Below are 15,402 nucleotides of genomic sequence, written 5' to 3'. Positions count from 1 at the left end.
ATCACTACTGCAGGGTGTTGGGAATGTGAAGAAGCATGGAAAAAATACAGCTAGAGTGACCTATGGACTGTGGTTAGCAGTAATAATATAATATTCTTGCATCTATGCAAAAGATGTACTGTGGTGATAATAAGGTAGTATGGAAAATGTGAGCCAAATGTACACTATGGACATGGTAACAATCAGATATTACCTTATCTGTAGCAAATGTTCCACCACAGCGTGGTGTGTTGAAGGGTGTAGTTCAGGAATTCTGCACATGTGCATGATTGTTTTATAAGTTTACAACTTCTGTCATAAAAATATATATTTAAGAAATAATAATAGAAATAAAATAATAATAGAAATAAAACAGAGTGTTGGGGGAAAAACACACCAAATGTAAGATTAGTAAGATTTTTTTTTTTTTTTTTTTTTTTGGTCTTTTAATTCATTTATTTTGTTTGTATTTAATGTATTTACTGGTATATTTGAATTTATTTTTTTTTTTAATTTTTTTATTTTTTATTGACTTTGTAATAATATTACATTAAAAATATATACGTGAGGTCCCATTCAACCCCAGATTAGTAAGATTTTGACAATATTCTTTTATAACTTGTAACAAACGTCTCACGATAGTGGAAGGTGTTAGTGGAGGGTTGAAGTAAGGGACCCGTTATGTCTGCTTTGTTAAGTTCACAACTTTTACTACACACTTAATCGTTCACATATGTTTATATATAAATGATATGAAGATAATAATAATAGGGTTGGTTGGGGGGTAACTACTTTGTTTAGTAGTAATATTTTCACAATGCTCTTTAATCATTAGTTAAAACGGTTTAACAGCAATGCAAGTTATTGATGGTAGGGTGAGTTATGAGAGTCCTGTATGATGTTATAGATGTTTGCTTTGCAAGTTCATGACTATTATTATACACTTATCGCTTATGTATGTTTATGTATGAGTGCTATACTTCAATAAATTAATAAAAAAAAAAACCTATGGGATGCACAGGAAAGGCAATGCTGAGAGGGAAATCTATAGCCCTCAATGCTTACATTGAAAAGGAAAAAAGAGCTAAAACCAAAGACTTAACTGCACACCTGATGGAATAGAAAAACAGCAAACTAATCCCAAACCATGTCAGAGGAAAAAAGATCAGAGAGGAAATAAATGAAATTGAGAAAAAAACATCAGAGACTCAAAAAGCTAAAACTTCACTCTTTAAGAAAATCAATAAGCCCTTAGCTAGACTGATAGAGGATGTCAATAAATAAAATCAGAAATAAAAGGAAGGCCATAACCCTAGACCCTGCAGAAATAAGGGAGTCCAAACAAGGATACCATAAACTCTATGCCAACAAAATAGACAATAAAGATGAAATTGACAAATTCCTAGAAACACAAAGACAACCTACACTGATGACCAGAGAAGAAATAGAAGACCTCAACTAACCAATCATGAGTAAAAAGACTGAAACTGTTGCCAACACCTTCACAAAATGAAAAGTCCAGGAAAAGGTAGCTTCACAGGTGAATTCTATCCTTCATTCAAAGAAGATCTAATACCAATCTTCCTCAAGCTCTTCCAAAAAACTGGGAAGGAAGAAACACTACCAAACTCATTCTATGAAACTAACATCACCCTAACAGCAAAACCAGATAAAGATAGGAAGAGAATAGAAAATTACAGACCAATTTCTCTAAATGAATAGAGATGCAAAAATTCCTCAACAAAATACTTGCTAACCAAATCCAAAAGCACATTAAAAGAATTATACATCATGGCCAAGTGGGTTTTATCCCCTAGGTATGCAAGAAAACTGCAACTCAAGAAAATTAATCAGTGTAATAAACTACATTAACAAACTGAAGAAGAAAAGTAAGATGAGCTTCTTGATAAGACACAGAAAAGGTACTGGACAAAATACGGCTTTCTTTCTTGATAAAAACTCTCCAAAAGGTAAGAATAGAAGGAACTTTCTCAACATGGTAATGTGCATATATGAAAAACCCAGAGCTAGCATTGTATTCAACGGTGAAACACTGAAAGCCTTCTGGCAGAGATCAGGAACAAGACAAAGATGCCCACCATTACTCGATATTATGCTAGGAGTTCTAGCTAGAGGAATTAGGCTAGATAAAGAAAAAAAGGCATCCAAACTGGAAAGGAAAGAGTAATAGTTTTGCTATTCACTGATAAAATGACCCTATATTTAGAATACCCCAAAAAATATACAACAAAGTTACCAAAACTAACAGACAAGTTCAGCAAAGTGGCAGGATACCCGATTAATAAGCAAATATCAGTAGCTTTTCAATACACTACAAGTATCAGTAGCTTTTCAATAACTATACTTTTCAATACACTGATGTGCAAATAAGGAGGAAGTCAGAAAAAAAATTCCAATTCCAATTGCAACTAACGAATCAAATATTTAGGGATAAACTTAACCAAGGACATAAAGGACTTGTTTTCAGAAAACTATGAAACACTGCTAAAGGATACTGATGAAGATCTAAATAAAAGGGCATTCCATGTTCATGGATTGGAAGACTGAGTATTGTCAATTCTACCCAAACTGATTTACAGATTCAATGCAATCTGAATAAAAATCCCAACAGCCTTTTTGTAGAAATGGAAAAGCCAATTATCAAATTTATGTGGAAAGGTAAGGGGCCCTGAATAGCCAAAAATGTCTTAATAATGAAGAACAAAGTTGGAGGATTCTCATTCTTGACTTTAAAGCATATTACTTAGAGTGGTAAAAACAGCACAGTATTGGCATAAAGATACACATACACACCAATGGAATCGAATTGAGAACTCAGGAACAAGACAGTCTAGTGATTTTTGACAAGGCTGTGAGTCCATCCAGCTGGGTCAGGATAGTCTTCAACAAATAGTGTGGGACAACAGGATATCCACATCCAAAAGAAAGAAAAGAGGACCCCTATCTCATACTTTAAACAAAATATTAACTAAAAATGAATCTAGGACCTAAATATAAAAGTGACAACCATAAAACTCCTAGAAGAAAATGTAGAGAAACATGTTCAAGATCTTGTGGGAGGTGGTGGTCTCTTAAACCGTACATCCAAATCATGAACAATGAAAGAAAAAATAGGTAAAATAGGACCTCCTAAAAATTAAACACTTTTGTTTTCCAAAAGACTTTGTCAAGAAAGTTAAAAAGCAGTCTACTGAATGGGAGAAAATATTTGGAAACCATTTATCAGACAAGGGTTTGAAATCTATGTCATATGAAGAGAACATACAACTCAATGACAAAAAGGCAAGCAACCAAAGTAAAAAATGAATAGGCATTTTTCCAAAGAGGAAATACAAATGGCCAAAAAAAACACATGAAAAAAATGCTCAACATGACTAGCTATTTGGGAAATGCATATCAAAACTACAATGAGATACTGTTTCACACCTTACAAAATGGTATTATTTTTAAAAAAAAAGATATAAGTGCTGGAGAGGATGTGGAGAAACAGGAACACTCTTTCACAGTTGGTGGGAATGTAGAATGGTGCAACCTTGTGGAACACAGTTTGAAGGTACCTCAAGAAGCTGATATAAAACTGCCATATAATCCAGCAATCTGTTCCTAGGAATATATTCAGAACAACTGAAAACAAGGACACAACTGACATTTGTATACCAGTGTTCATAGCACTACTATTCACAATTGCTAAAATAGGGAAACAGTCCAATTGTCCATCAACCAATGAACAGATAAACAAAATGTGGTGTATATGCACAATGGAATACTACTCAGCTGTAAGAAGAAACGAAACTGGGATGTATATGACAACATGTATGAACCCTGAGGATATTATGTTAAGTGAAATAAGCCAGACACAAAAGGACAAATATTTCATGGTCTCACTAATGTGACTAAATATGAGTAAACTCTCAGAAGTAAACTCTAGAGTATAGGTTACTAGGAGATAGAATGTGGATTGAGAATTGAAGCTGATACTTAATATATGTAAAATTTTTAGTAAGGTTTATTGTAAAAGTGTGCAAGTGAACAGAGTTGATAACACACTAGTGTGTGTACAGCTAAAATTGTTGATTTGTAAATGTGATTGTGGTTGAAAGGAGTAGTCTGTGGCTGTAAAAGTCAATTCAAAGGAAACTAGAGAATAATCTAGAAACTCTACAACAATGATTTTGGTGGTGGAGGAAGACTGTGGTTTATAGTATAAATGTAAGGATGTTCTTTTACAAAGTGTTAAGAATATGGTGATAAACAGGAAAACTACAACTAATGTAACTTATGGACAGTAGTTAACACTACTATTGTAATATTTTTGCAGCAATGGCCAAGAAGATATTATATCAATTCTGAGGGACAAAAATAGAGCAGCATAAGGAGGATTTTTTCTTTTGGAATAATGAAAACATTCTAAAATTGACTGACGTGAAGACAGCACACCTCTGTGATAAAATGAGAGCTACTGAGTGTACACTGTGAATTGACTGTACAAAGCATGGGACTGTATAACACAGGGACTACTGGGTGGAAGAGGGACTATGGTTAACAGAACATGAGAATGTAATACTAATCCAGGGTGTTAATAATTGGGTGGGTAGGGGGAAAATACAGCAAATGTAAGATATGGGCTATAGTTAGCAGTAATATTTTGACAATGCTATTTCATAGTAACAAGTGTTTCATAACAATGCAAGGTGTGGGTGGTGGGGTAAAGTATGGGAGCCCTGTATAATATGCATGTTTGCTTTGTAAGTTCACAACTTTTACTATACACTTCGGTTTATGTATGCTTACGTATGTTTTCAATAAAACTTTTTATTTAAATGAAAATAATTGTTCTGTATTTAATTTCAACACCTATATCTTTGTCAACTATACCAATAACGAAATGAAAAGAAACAAAAACAAAAATCAAAGCTAACATACATATATTCTACAATGAACTTAGAACCAGAGCATGAATTCTTCAGAAATGATCACAAATCAATGTCTTAAGGAATTAATTGCTATAAAGCAAAGACAATCATTATGTTCTTAAGCCAAGCTTTAGTGTTCTAAACCAGAATACAACAAAGAGATCAAGTTACAACTTCTATATAAACACATTTGTTAAGTTAACTGGTGAATATAAAATGGTCACTTTAGACATCTAGTTACCTGTTGGTCTGGATTTTATGTTCCCTAAGGAGGCCCACTTCCTCTTTGGCCCTTTTCAGGAGCGCTTGCTTGTTTTCAAATTCTGATGATTTCATATAGTTTTCAATTCTCTGATACTGAGTATCTGAGAACCGTGCTAATGAGAGAAAGGCCTTCATTTTTCCATTTCTGAGCTCATCGCTGTTTCCTCCATCACAATTTCCAGCAACTTCCACTGCCTTCAAGAAAATATCATATATTTGTATTACATTTACAGATACTAACTACATTTAATTCTAAAGAATCCCTCAGATCAAGGTAATATCCACCCTAAAGTTTAATTTTTATGTATGTATATGTCAAATTATATGAAGTACAGTATTTTTTAAAAATAACTTTACTTCAAATTCAAAAAAATAAAATAACAGAAAAAGGCAGCTCAACAAGTTTTGGAAGCAGCACTCCTAAAAAGTTCTGTCCAGACATTTTTATCTCATCTCATCCCAACTACTAACTCAATTGTTCTTCCAGTGTTCAGAAAGATAAACAGATGAACACAGATCAGTTAAACGACATAGTAAAGGTCTCCTTAGTAATGGAAAAAATGAAGAAGAGGAAAAAATGCTTAATCATATTCATAGCTCATAAAAACAAACCCCATATTCCTTTTTATTTTTTACCTTTAGGAATAATATAGTACCAACTTTGCTTCTGCTACAAAACATTACCATGTTGCTGTTAGCTATAGTCTATAAAAGGGCTCTTTAAAATTTTAAAACAATCAATGTGCTCTTCATGTTACACTTATTTAGGGTAGTACCTATTTCAAAATTAAATATGGAATAATGGACTAGACAGAGGCTGGAGTACTAAAGCGCTAGGTGTCTTACTTGTAGGGTGATGGGCTACACATAAACAGCAAGGGCTTATGACATACTCTTTAATCAGCTATTTTTCATACGTGAACAAATGAAGAAATTATCAGAAATAACTTGCTGCAAGATGGGGAGTATGGAGGAGGAAGCACACACATTTGGTCTTACTTTCAAACATGCCCTTTCATTTGTAGCACCATTTCACCCTGCCCTAAAGATTATGCTGAGCTATCACACCAATAATGAATGGAAAAATGAAGCCATATTTTTATTTGCTTTTTTTAAATTTGCTTTTGAAGTGCCTTTGGTCTTAGAAAATGATTAAGTGCATTCATGCTAAACAAGTATTTCAATGGGTGCTTTAAAATCTTACCTTTTCTAGATAAGTCTGCATGATGACTGCAGGATTTTCTAAGCAAGTTTCTGCTAACCAGTTGCCACAAACCCTTAGACATTCTGTGTATATCAATTTTAGGTTGGGATCATTCTGCAAAGGAAAAACAAAATTTTAAGTAATTCATTCATGACTATACACAAATGTCTTCAATGTAGAAAAAAGGCAGCTTAAAAATATCTGCTCTTCATCCTCTTTCACAATACACAAAGTTCAATAATTCCAAGTATGTAAAGTTTATGAAATAGTGATTCTCTACTAATTATTATTGGAGCAACTTTCATTTATTGAGTACATATATATGCCAGGCACCTTCTAATGGCTTTATATATATTAACTCATTTAATCTTCACAAGAATTCCTTGAAATAGTACTACTATCCTCAATTTGCAGATGAGAAAACTCAAGTACAAAGAAGGTAGGTAAATCCAGCCTGACTCCAGGGCCATACTATTAAGCAATATTTAAACATCACATAATACTAGTTCCCCATGCCTTGGTAAAATGATGAATTTTCTAATTACAGAGGACGTGATCACAAGTGTCCAACATCCAAAAGTATAGTAAGCTGATAACCACTGAGCAGGTATAAGTCAGAGGGACACCACTGTAGTCAGTCCTCTGAAAAGACCCTAATTCCTGCAAATGCCTCCACTTTGTCCACTGTATGCTGGAGACAGAGCTAAAACAGCAATATAAGTTTGCAATAGCTATTAAGTAATGCTGGGTAAAAATATTACATGTGACATTTTCCAAGCATTCAGATGATAACCTAATTGTTTCATCTTCCTTTTTCGTTTCTTTTTTTTTTTTCTACTTTGGTTCTCCAATGGAGTTGACCCTCTCTTCAATTTTGTTCTTTACCATTTCAAAAATTTTTTTATTCTTTTTAAAAATATTTTTATTTTTTTCATTTTTACCATTTCAAATCTATAATAACTATATCATGTTTTATTTTTCCCACATACCCTTCTCAAATTCTGCAGAAATTTTAAAAATGCTTAACAATGAGATAAATTAAACACATCCACCACAAAGATGGATTGGTAGAATTGTAATTAGGAAAAACTGACACTTTGTAAATTTCTTTTATAAACATTATTTTCAAGATTCCTTTGTACAACTTCTTGTTCATGGATCAGTAATTTCAAGCCTTGAAAACCTTGTGGATTTATTAAAACTCTGCATATTGAGATACGTATACACACACACACAGCAGTAAGGCACTGATGCAGCCAATAAATAAATAAATAAACCTCAGTGCAACTGGCATCCAATCTCTTGATCATTTGCTTCAGAATACTCAAGGCAAGACTCTGCTCCTTTTTAGCCCAGAACACTTGAGCTTCTTCCAGCTGCCACTCAGCGACTCTACAATGCGGTGAATTATACTGCTTAATTTGAAATATTGCCTTTTCAGGGAGCTGAAATGAAAATGACATATAGGAATGAATACTATTACTTACAACTACCACTAATAATAAAAATGAAAGGAGTAACTACCATCCACTGAATACTTCTTACTTGTCAGGAACTATGCTAAATACTTCTCTGCCTGACTTTTTACCCACACTTCTTCGCCTTCTCATTTGTCTGCCTTTGTACGTATGTAAGTATATACACAGTATACAGAAGGATTGAGCTGTTAGCAATATAATGAGTTAGGTATCTTCTCATTTCATAATCAGGAAATTGACATTTAGAGATGTTAAGTATTTTGCCTAAGGAGCAAACTCGTATCTAACTTCAGAACAGGAAATCTTAAACAATTAAGCTACGCGATATTTTAATAGCAATTTCTGTGTCTAAATGATATTTTCTTTTCACTAAGGTTTTTCTTTTCTTTTTTTATTTCTTAAATAATAAAAGTTCAAGGAAACAGTTTTAAATCCTATTACCTGAGTGTTCTTGAAAGTTCGGGCCAGGATAGAAAGTTCTACGAGGTGCTTGGTGAGAATGTCTTTAAAACAGTCTCTTTGGGGGTTCTCCATTTCTTTCTCCATCAGGATCTCCAAAATGACTGTGCGAAGAGCCATGATAGGCTCCTGAAAACTAAAATCACTGTCTTTGAGAAGCTGAGAATGTTTCCACCACTTAATGTAGACTTCAGAGAGTTGTCTATCTTTTACTGATCTGAAAATCAAATCAAGGAAAGTGAAATGAAGTTACTATATTATGTGGGTTCTGAAACATAAAATAAACAGAGAAAATTTTGTACTAACAAGACTGCAACTTCCAAATAACCCTAAAGATGGAAACTACAAAATGACATGTCAGACCTCTGAGTGGGTTAGCAGAATGGCCACAGAGGATGATCATTTTTAAAGATTTTCTTAAAGTACTCCGACCACATAATGAATAGCTCTTCTAAATAAATATCCTTCTGGGATGACAGCATATTCATAACACAGGTCTATCATAAAGAATGACTACACTTCCAGTCCTAGTTAAATGCTCCTTGTGGTGAAAGAGGACATGCCAGCAAGGAAATGAAGCAAGCTCATGTGCCCCCAGGCACAGGGAATGATGCTGTGCTTAACTACAGCCATCAAAGAAACTGGAACCCAGTGAAGAAAATGCTGGCATCTGGCGAAGATTTCATTTACCAACATTATTCATTAAAGGAAAAGAAAATATATAGTGTACAATTAGTTTATTTGAACAGGATGCTTCTCAGATGTTCAATCTAACCATTTACCAAGCAACAATGTCCAATTCTTCAGAACTACTGTGTTGAGAGAAATTAAGAAGATGAAGAATAAGAAGGTGGGGCCATGATGACTAGGAAAGGAAACTAAAGTTCTTTTAGTTGCTTGACAGAGAAGGAAACAGCTATACAATCGTATTGGAACAAAACTTTTAATTCCTCCCCAAATAACCCTACACAGCAGCAGTTCTCATACTTTTTAGTCTCAGGAACCCCTTTCACATCCTTAAAAATGATGAAAATTCCAAAGAGCTTTAATTTATTGGATGACATCTGTTAACATTTGCCATATTAGAAATTAAAACTGACAAAAATCTAAAATTTAATAATTTAAAACAATAAATCTACCATATATCATAACATTTTTATGAAAATTTATTATATATCTCAAAACAAAATAAAGAATGGTATTGTTTTGCATTTGTGCAAATCTCTTTAATGTTTGTCTTAACAGAAGATAGCAGAATTCTTTATTCTGCTTCTGTATTCAGTCTGTTGTGATCTAAAGCTTTGGTTGAAGTATGTAAAGAAAATCTAGCTTCCGGGAAACGGACTTGGCCCAGTGGTTAGGGCATCCACCTACCACATGGGAGGTCCGCGGTTCAAACCCCGGGCCTCCTTGACCCGTGTGGAGCTGGCCCACGAGCATCAAGGAGTGCCCTGCCATGCAGAGGTGTCCCCCGCGTAGGGGAGCCTCACGCACAAGGAGTGCGCCCCATAAGGTGAGACGCCCAGCACAAAAGAAAGTGCAGCCTGCCCAGGAGTGGCGCCGCCCACACTTCCCATGCCGCTGACGACAACAGATGCGGACAAAGAAACAAGATGCAACAAATAGACACAGAGAACAGACAACTGGGGGAGGGGAGGGAAATTAAATAAATAAATAAATCTTAAAAAAAAAAAAAAAGAAAATCTAGCTTCCTATAGCATATATAGTGGGAAAAGGGAGGATACATTAAAAGTCTTTTCAGCTAACTGGATATTCTTCTCTGATACCTCACTCAAACTCGACTGTACCTCATGTTAGAATGAGTGTGAAAAAAGCAAAAACATCTCACAATTATAAAGATAATTGTGATTCATGGACCCTCTAAATGGATCCTGGGAACCCTGAGGAGTCCCCTGACCACACTTTTGAGAATTGCTGCCCTAGAACATAAGAATTTATCTACCAATTTATTGAATTTTCTGTCCCTCTTCCTCATATTCCCCTACCAAAGGAAGAACCAATAGTACTCTTTAGGAATTTCTTGATTTCTATTCTCTTTTTCAGTCCAGGAAAACTTTCAATCAGAGGAAAAGTTCTTGGATTTTTAGTAGCAAAAATCGTCAGTGTATTTACCAGTGAAAGTGGAAAACAGTTTTGTTCCTTTACTCTCTGGTTAAGAACCAATATTAAAGGCTTTTCCTTCTGCCACACTATTTTGAAAAACAAAACAAAACAGAATTTCTGACTCAAAATTCCTTTTTCTTCCTACTTCTAAAACACATCCCAAGCTTTATTTTTGTTCTAATTTATACCCTCTTGCCTGCCTCTTAAAATAATAAAAGCAAATCAGAATAACAGGGCTAAAAGTGCCTTAGACATCACTAGATATAAACTACTCAGAAGACACTAAGGCCCAAAGAGGTGAAATGACTTTTCCAAAGTAAAAAAGTCAGCACTTAGATCCAAAGTATCCTGAATAACATTCTATCTCAATTGCAATATTCCTGGATAACTTCCTTCTCACCATTGTAAAAGGCAATTTCCCCTAAAAACCTACTACAATTCCACTGTCATTCATTGAATAAATACCCACTGTTTCCTAAGTATCAGTCACCAGAAGAAAACAGCATATTACTTAGCTATAATAGTAAAAACAGTATGGTACTGGCATAAAGACAGACAGGTTGACCAATGGAACAAAATCAAGAAGAACTCAGAAGCAGACCTTCATAGTGATTTTTGACAAGGCTCTTAAGCCCACCTAGCTGGGCCAGAACAGTTTATTGTGCTGGGAGAACAGGATAGCCATATCCAAAAGAAAGAAGAGTCCTATCCCACACCTTATATAAAAATTAACTCAAAATGAAACAAGGACCTAAAACAAAAAACGACAACCCATCAAACTCCTAGAAGAAAATGTAGGAAAATATCTTCAAGATCTCATGGTAGAGAAGTGGACTTGGCTCAACGAATACAGCGTTCGCCTACCACATGGGAAGTCCACAGTTCAAACCCAGGACCTCCTTGACGCGTGTGGAGCTGGCCCATGCGCAGTGCTAATGCACGCAAGGAGTGCCATGCCACGCAGGGGTGTCCCCCACGTAGGGGAGCACCATGCACAAGGAGTGCACCTCGTAAGGAGAGCTGCCCAGCGCGAAAGAAAGTGCAGCCTGCCTAAGAATGGCACCGCACACACAGAGAGATGACATAACAAGATGACACAACAAAAAGAAGACACAGATTCCCGGTGCTGCTGATAAGGACAGAAAAAGTCACAGAAGAGCACACAGTGAATGGATACAGAGAGCAGACAACTGCGGGGGAGTGTAGGGGAAAGTGAAGAGAAATAAATAAAAAATAAATCTTTAAAAAAAAAAAAGAAAATCATGTAACTCAACAATAAAAAGACAAACTGCCCGATTAAAAAATGGGCAAACCTCCTTCGGAGTTTATGTTTCTGTGTGATGGAGCTGGACTCAGATGTGATCTTTTTTTTACAAGACTCTCCTGTTACTTTTACCAGAACTGTAGTTGGTGCTGGGGTTTAATATATACCCAGGGGACCTGAATCTCTGGACTGACCTTATGACAGCCAGGCCCTGAGCCTCAACCAACTTCAGCTCCTCCACTCTGGTTTACTGGACTTACCCCACTCAGCTAACATGGAGTTGAAGAAGGTCAACCACCACACCATGGAGCCAAGAGTGCCTACAACTGAAAGCAGGAGGATTGCATCCAGCATCCATGTGGAATCTAAGCCCCATCTTGATATAGATGTGGAGTGGACATAAACATTCCAAGGTCCACAGGATGGAGGAATAGAATATGGATTAGAGTGGACTTAAACTGATATTCTATTCATGAACTATTGTGATTAGTAATCGAAGAAAATGTGGCATTGGTGTGGAGAAAGTGGCCATGGTGGCTGCTGGGGGTGGGGAATGGGATGAAGAGATGAGATGTGGAGGCGTTTTTGGAACTTGGAGTTGTCCTGGGTGATGCTGCATGGACAGTTACCAGACATTGTATGTCCTCCCATGGCCCACTGGGTAGAACGTGGGAGAGTGTGGGCTATGATGTGGACCACTGACCATGAGGTGCAGTGGTGCTCAGAGATGTATTCACCAAATGCAATGAATGTCTCATGATGATGGAGGAGACTGTTGCTATGGGGGGAGGAGTGGGGGGAGGGGGATGGGGGGTATATGGGGACCTCATATTTTTTTAATGTAATATTAAATAAATAAAGACAAAAAAAAATGGGCAAAAGACTTGAACAGACAATTGTCCAAAGGAAATACATACGAAAAACACATGAAAAAATGTTTATCATTAGCAATTAGGAAAATGCAAGTCAAAACTACAATGAGTTATCATTTCAAAGCTATTAGAATGGCAACTATTAAAAAGTTGGAAAACTGGAAATGTTGGAGAAGATGCAGAGAGACAGGAACGCTTAGTCACTGCTGGTAGGAATGTAGAATGGTACAGCCTCAGTGGAAAATGGTTTGGCACTTTCTAAGGAAGCTGAATACAGGCCTGCCCTATAACAGCAAGGCCATTGGTAGGTATATACCCAGAAGACCTGAGAGCAGTGCCACGAACAGACATCTGCACACCGATGTTCATAGCATTATTTCTGATTGCCAAAAGCTGGAAACAACCCACATGTCCATCAACTGAGGAATGGATAAACAAATTGTGGCGTATACACATGATGGAATATTATGCAGTGGTAAGAAGAAATGAAATCGTAAAGCATATGACATCATGGGTGAACCTGGAGGTCATTATGCCGAGTGAAGCAAGCCAGACACAAAAGGACCAAAAGATCGCATTATTATGCACTAAGTATATTATGTGAACTTGTGGAATTCATAATTAAAATACAGGTCACCAGAAAATAGAATGAGGGCAGAAAATGGAAAGCTGATGGTTAATCTGTGCCGAATTGTTTAAAATGTTGTTTGTAAATCTTTTGAAATGAATGGAAAGGGTGAAAGCACATCATAGTGTTTGTAACTAGCAGAGCTATTTTATGACAGTGGTTGAAAGGGAAAGTCTAAGGACATGTATATTACTAGAAGGAAAGCCAAAAAATATAACAGGGGGATGTATAACATAGTGAAACCACATGTAAAATATGAATATGGGTGATATTGCAAATATAAGCAACTTTTACAAAATATAAATACAAATAAAGAGAGGAGAAAACAGAACAGCAGCTTAAGCATAGAGAGGCTCAGAGTGATGAGTTTTATTTGGTTGGTTTTAATTTATTATTATTATTATTATTACTGGAATAATGAAAATGCTCTAAAATGACTGCACAGAATACCACTGATTGTTCACTTTTAATGGATATATGCTTTATAAATATGTATGAAAATAGATTTGTTAAATATATATATATATTATATGTATATATATCCTCAAAAAAAAAAGCACTGAAAATGCAATAATAAACATGAGACTAGTCTTCACTTTAGGGCATGGCTGAGTCCACATAAAATAATCATGATGCAAAGTGGTGCTGAAACAGAATGGAGTATAATGTGCAATGGCAAAAAAGGTGAGGAAACAATTTTATTTAGGATAAAATGGAAAATGCTGTAATAATTAGGCTGATTTTAGAAACTTGAACCTTTCCAATGATTATTTTTTAAAATGTTCATTTTAATAAGAGCACAGATCACTAAGTTAATCACCATCTATCTTGACAAAATCAAAGCAGCAAATCCATGGCTGTTTTCTACAGTTTTTATTTTTTAAAGTCACTTTTGATAACAGAAAAGGAGCACTTTAGGATTACAATGTCATATGAATCACTTACCTTGAGCAAAGCTCCCCAATGTTTTCCAGCTCTCCAATGGCCTGTAATCTGCTAAGTGTGGGGTAGAGTGAATACACAGATTCAAGGCTGCCTTTACACAACTCTTCTACTTCTTTAACTCTAGTGGCAGAAAAGAAAATACAGTCTGAAAACGAAGAGATCTTCAGGGAGATTAAAAGTACAAATTTGTTTCCCTAGTAAGGGACCATGACATTATATTGGGCTTCAAATTTCGGGGAGTTCTGGATCACAGAGTGTTTCAACAATGGCAATGGAGGGATACTGGTATGGGATACCAATGACAGATGATATATGACTGACAGGGAGCTGTACAGAACATATGTCCAGGGTGCATGGTAATGTTTGGATATACTCATAGTGGCAACAATTAAAAACCACAGTAGGGGGGGTACTGGGTTCCCGGCCAGTATTGCTCTGTCGTGGTCCCTAGGGGAGCAGCGACAGTCTCCCAGGTACAGTGGTGGGGACCGGGAGGGAGTGAGGGTTCAACAGTGAGCCCCTGATACTAATGACTATGCTTGTGAGCTGATAAACCCAAAATAATAACAAGGCCTAGAGCAACTTTGTGCCTGGGAATTTCCTTCTGTCAGCCTTCATGTTACTCAAATGTGGCCAGTCTCGAAGCCAAACTCAGCATGTAAATGCAATGCCTTCCCCCCAGCGTGGGACATGACACCCGGGGATGAGCCTCCCTGGCAACGAGGGACCACTATCAACTACCAACTGATGATGCAACTGGAAAATGACCTTATACGGAAGGTTCAATGCGGATCAGCAGAATATCCATGTCTACATAAAATACCATGACTTTAAAATGCTGTTTGACCTAAAGTAAGGGGGAAATGGAAAGGAGAAATGAGTTTATATGGCTACGAGTTTCTAAAAAAGAGTCTGGAGGCTGGCAGAAGGTTTGCCCTCATGCACAACTGAGCAGAGTCAGAGAGACAGATAAAGCAGATACAACCCCCAGATATTGGTTCCTTTGAGGGCTAAAGAGACCCATGGGAGTTATGGTCATGGCCGATGGGGTTAACTACCAGGGCAGATGGCCCCTCTTTGGAAATGGTGTTTATGTGTGATGAATCTGGACTCAGATGGGATCTCCCTTCATAAGACTTTCATGCTAATGTGCTGGAGGTGCAGTTAATGTTGGGGTTTAAGATATATTTAGGGGATTTGAATCTCTGGACTGACAATGTGATAGCCAGATCCTGAGCCTCAACAGACTCC

General features: G+C 36.3%; 1 protein-coding gene across 2 annotated transcripts in view; it reads right to left on the bottom strand.

Moving 5' to 3' along the window:
* Window positions 1-15,402, bottom strand: part of ATM (ATM serine/threonine kinase) — a 166,994-nt gene that overhangs the window by 50,280 nt on the left and 101,312 nt on the right. For both annotated transcript variants that reach the window (XM_058289104.2, XM_058289103.1), the window contains exons 45-49: window positions 14,152-14,271; window positions 8,301-8,535; window positions 7,659-7,826; window positions 6,382-6,495; window positions 5,155-5,372 (exon numbers count right to left, since the gene is read on the bottom strand). In XM_058289104.2, the coding sequence (XP_058145087.1) occupies window positions 5,155-5,372; window positions 6,382-6,495; window positions 7,659-7,826; window positions 8,301-8,535; window positions 14,152-14,271 (855 nt within the window). The remainder of the gene's footprint in view (window positions 1-5,154; window positions 5,373-6,381; window positions 6,496-7,658; window positions 7,827-8,300; window positions 8,536-14,151; window positions 14,272-15,402) is intronic.

Source organism: Dasypus novemcinctus, chromosome 27, assembly GCF_030445035.2.
Source record: "Dasypus novemcinctus isolate mDasNov1 chromosome 27, mDasNov1.1.hap2, whole genome shotgun sequence".
Lineage (NCBI taxonomy): Eukaryota > Metazoa > Chordata > Mammalia > Cingulata > Dasypodidae > Dasypus > Dasypus novemcinctus.
Note: the sequence above shows the minus strand (reverse complement) of the source record. Positions and strands in the feature narration are given on the sequence as shown.